The sequence below is a fragment of the Aspergillus welwitschiae genome (genome assembly GCF_003344945.1).
Source record: "Aspergillus welwitschiae strain CBS 139.54b unplaced genomic scaffold BDQ94scaffold_20, whole genome shotgun sequence".
Lineage (NCBI taxonomy): Eukaryota > Fungi > Ascomycota > Eurotiomycetes > Eurotiales > Aspergillaceae > Aspergillus > Aspergillus welwitschiae.
Window position 1 is genome coordinate 676971 of NW_020798714.1, and position 3840 is coordinate 680810.

General features: G+C 46.4%; 1 protein-coding gene across 1 annotated transcript; it reads left to right on the plus strand.

Moving 5' to 3' along the window:
• Positions 1 to 879: 879 nt before the first annotated feature.
• On the plus strand, positions 880 to 1127 carry BDQ94DRAFT_145825 (uncharacterized protein; the record flags this gene model as incomplete). The annotated part of the gene is made up of 1 exon (XM_026766713.1): positions 880 to 1127. The coding sequence occupies exon 1, from the start codon at positions 898 to 900 to the stop codon at positions 1123 to 1125; it is 228 nt and encodes a 75-aa protein (XP_026625316.1). The 5' UTR covers positions 880 to 897.
• Positions 1128 to 3840: the final 2713 nt, after the last annotated feature.

Sequence of the window (3840 nt, forward strand, 5' to 3'; positions counted from 1 at the left end):
AGAGCAGGAAATTGTGGTATAATATTGTCGATTATGGGTGGTCACTGCTCCGTTGGGGGAAGGTCCATTCATTGTTTATCAGCTTCTCCAAGCGCAGCTGTGGAGGCGTACTCCGTACCAGTAATACTTTTGAAAAGCAAAAAGTCCCGATCGACGCCCATCGCCCAAGTCTTAACCCATCACTAATCGGCCGCCGTCCCAGAATGTACTAGGCGTTGACTGCGGCCTCTACTAAGGCCTTGGCTATTCTGAATCGCTGGTAGTATTACCCCATACATCCGGGGATGGGAGGCTTGATTCCGCTCTCGGATGAGTCTCTGGATGTCGCGTTCCAGATTCTGTAGGCGTGAACGTGAATGACAGCAAGGTGCAGTGGCTTCGCTAAAGGGACAGAAGTGGCAGTTGCATCAGGTTGATCATTGCTCCAATCGAATGCTCGCTAAGTCATCATATCAAATTCAACAGAACCAATCACGTCTTTTCCCCCAGAGTCCTCCGAGATAACTTGGATGTTGTTACTCTGTAGGTATGGTTGGATGTAATGGTATAATACTTATTATGAAACTGATACCAGATGTTATTATTAATTCCTGCGATCCACCCACGACGCATATCGCATGATGGTTGCCTTGTGACCTGCTCATTTTCACGGGCACCATTCTCTATGTTTGAAGTGTTGGAGTATCTTCCTTTCATTATATCTAACGCGATATAGAGTGAGGTACGGAGTAAATACTGCTGTGAAAGGGAGTGGGCTGATTGCTAGTGAATCTCACAAATAAGACCCACGACTAGACCATAGCAATGGCCGGCTGGACTGAGCTCCTGAATGAGACATTGGGTGATGGTAGGTAACCACTTAATTGACTATGGAGAGTACTAAGTAGTAACATCGTTATGAGGTTGGTGAGTTCTAATTGCTCCCTGGTGCCTTCACCGGCAGTGGGTGTGTTAGTAGGTTCCGCCTGCGCGGGGTATGAACCAGGCGGAATACCAATCATCACCCGTCCATCTGCCCACCCAAGACTGGTGGGCTGGAGCAGCATCCTTCCGAGATTGGAGCCTTGCATTTTCTCACGTCCCCTTCTCCCCTCCCTCACGCCTGGCCTTCCTATCAAGAACTAGCTCACCCTTTGTTTTTTTGGATGTCCTGGAAGGATTGGTAGAGTAATATTAACCAACGTTGAGCATTGGCTATGGTTGCGCTGATTCCGGACTGCTAGTGCCGGCATCTCGCTTCTGCATCGGCGGGTTGACCTGGCCCTCTTATCACGTTTTTGATGCATTGCATTGCCTGCGATATTTGACCTTGTGGTTGTCTAGGATCGCCTGTCCGTGGCGATGGATACGTGCTGGAAAACATGATAGTATTCATATTACTTCGGAATACACTTGCGATTGTTCTGGTAATTTTCCCCAGTTCTGCGCCGAGGAGTCGCACCCCCTAGATGCAACCATACATATGATCATAACAATGATCATAATTCTGACCCTGGTCTATAACATTGATTTCTAATTCTCAATGACCACTATATCGCGCGCAGGAATTACTGCCATTCCTACAAGCATGTCTCGCATTCCGCACATATCATTTGTGAGATATCGTTATGCTCTCGAAGGGTGGTTGGTACCCCTGAAAAGACAGACCAAGGAAATTGGTAGACACCTACCACCGGTTCAGTAGTTATCTAGCAGTTAGCAAAAGTACAACAGTCGACGGAAAGTTCAAGCCGATGATGCTGGATGAACGAGCCTGGCTTGTCTCTCCGCTCTGTGGCCTTACACCATGCCTGTTCCTACGAACATCGGAAGATCGTCTAACGCTTTTGACAGCATATTTGACCATCTTCCTTCTTCACGATCTAGTAGTCTGAGTAGATAATACACTTTGGCATATGAATAACATGCTCACTAGCGTTGCCCATACGTCTGAAGGCTATTGGCATCGAACCTAATTAGCCTGAAGGTCTGATTCCCTCTGTATGTCGATTGGACTGAGACCCTCGTGTTCCCCACCGACGCGTTCCTGACTTGCGCAAAAGATAAGAATTCGACTGGTTACACCATCATCCGACTTAGATACTAGGCACTTTATACTGCATACATCTGACTGATCCGCTCTACCGTAGTCGCAGGTCTGGAAGGGGCTAAGGGAATGCGCAAAATCGAGAGATTTTGGTTTAGATAGGTCGGAGGGAACATCGGAGACAGGACCCCAATACAGGGGAGTACTTTGTACCATTGTTTCTGGGACTGCGAGAGGAAGTCTTCCGATTTGAAGCGACAGAACGGAGTAATATGGAGAAGGAAGCTGTAGTTATCTCAGGTCAAGAGGAGACTCCACTGAAGGGCGTGTCTGTGATTGGCGAGCCCACGGGCATACTTCGGTTTGTTGTTCTTGTTCCCCCCTGAAGGTCGGCCGTACCGCAACAGGTGACCGACTTGCAACTCTGCGGATACGGCTGGTAATGTTCAGTTTTCGTTTCTCTCCCTATTCCCACCAGTAGCAGCAGCCAATTCTGCGCCTGTTCCACCCACATCCCCCTCCCACCCTCTCTCTGCTCCCTCCCCTCCTCCTCCTCCTCCTCCTCTTCCTCTTTCCCACCCCCCTCCACAACTCTACTTGACTTTTGCGATCAAGTAACTCTGCCTTTTCATTTTTTTATTTTTTATTTTTATTTTTCTATTATTCCTATTTCTCTGACCGTGCCAGAAGCTACCATCGCCGGCATCAACCGCTGTCCCCTTTACCACCAATGTCTTTTTCTTTTCTTTCTATAATATAAATTGCTGCTACTATTGTTAGTATCGAGGATTTATAATACATTGGCGATATTGACTTTACCCGCTTACTACCCATTAAACTCGCGCCACTCATTCCCCTTTCTTGTCACTTGGACCGGACGGACAGACAGACAGACAGACCGGACGGACAAGACAGCCAGCCCTCTTGTCGAGCCTCCACTACTTTACGGACCCTGCACGCGGCCTTCGCTTCCCCCCGACTTGCGCTACGCCTACTTTTTCACTAGTCTTGAGTCTTTTCGCAGACCGTTCCAAGCCGTTCCTCGGGCACGCCATCCCTAGCCCATCGTCGTTTGGCTCACTAAGGTCGAATTACCTACTCCCGCAGCCGGGACGTTAGCTAACGATCTTGGTTGGTATCCACGGGCGCATACGCTAGGTTCACGACAGTCTCCCTGCGACCAAACTCGAGACGCGCACCGTCCGTCCCGAATCGCGGGTAGACTATCCAAGCTCTAAACCACTATCATAGTTAGTAGTCTAGTATATCAACATCTAAATGTTCTAGGTCTGATTTTCAACATCACATATCTTTTCTACGCAAACTTGCACTCCATAACGGAACAACCACGGTGGGGTTGACAAGTAGGAGGTATTTGGAAGAGAGATAGGAGGAATAGTAGAGTACAGTGGAAAAGGGGGTTTCTTGAATTCCCAAAATTTCATTTTCTTTTTTATTTTATTTTTTTTTTGCTTTACTTTCACCCCCTTCTCTTTTATTTGAATTTCATTTTCTTTTTTCTTTTCTTCTTACCATATATTATTTAGTCTTCGATTTACTTTACTTTTTCTTTTTCTTTTTCTTTTTTTTTTTTTTTTTTTTTTTTTTTTTTTTTTTTTTTTTTTTTTTTTTTTTTTTTTTTTCCTTTTTTTTTCCTTATTCCCTGATCGCTTAGAACGCATTGGGTCCAAGACGAACTGCAGACCACGCCGAAACCCTGGCAAGCCAGAAAGGTAAAACCGTAAAGAAAGATAAAAAAGAAAAAGCACCTTCAGACAAGGAAAGCTTAGCCGGGTTACGAAAGAATAACCACA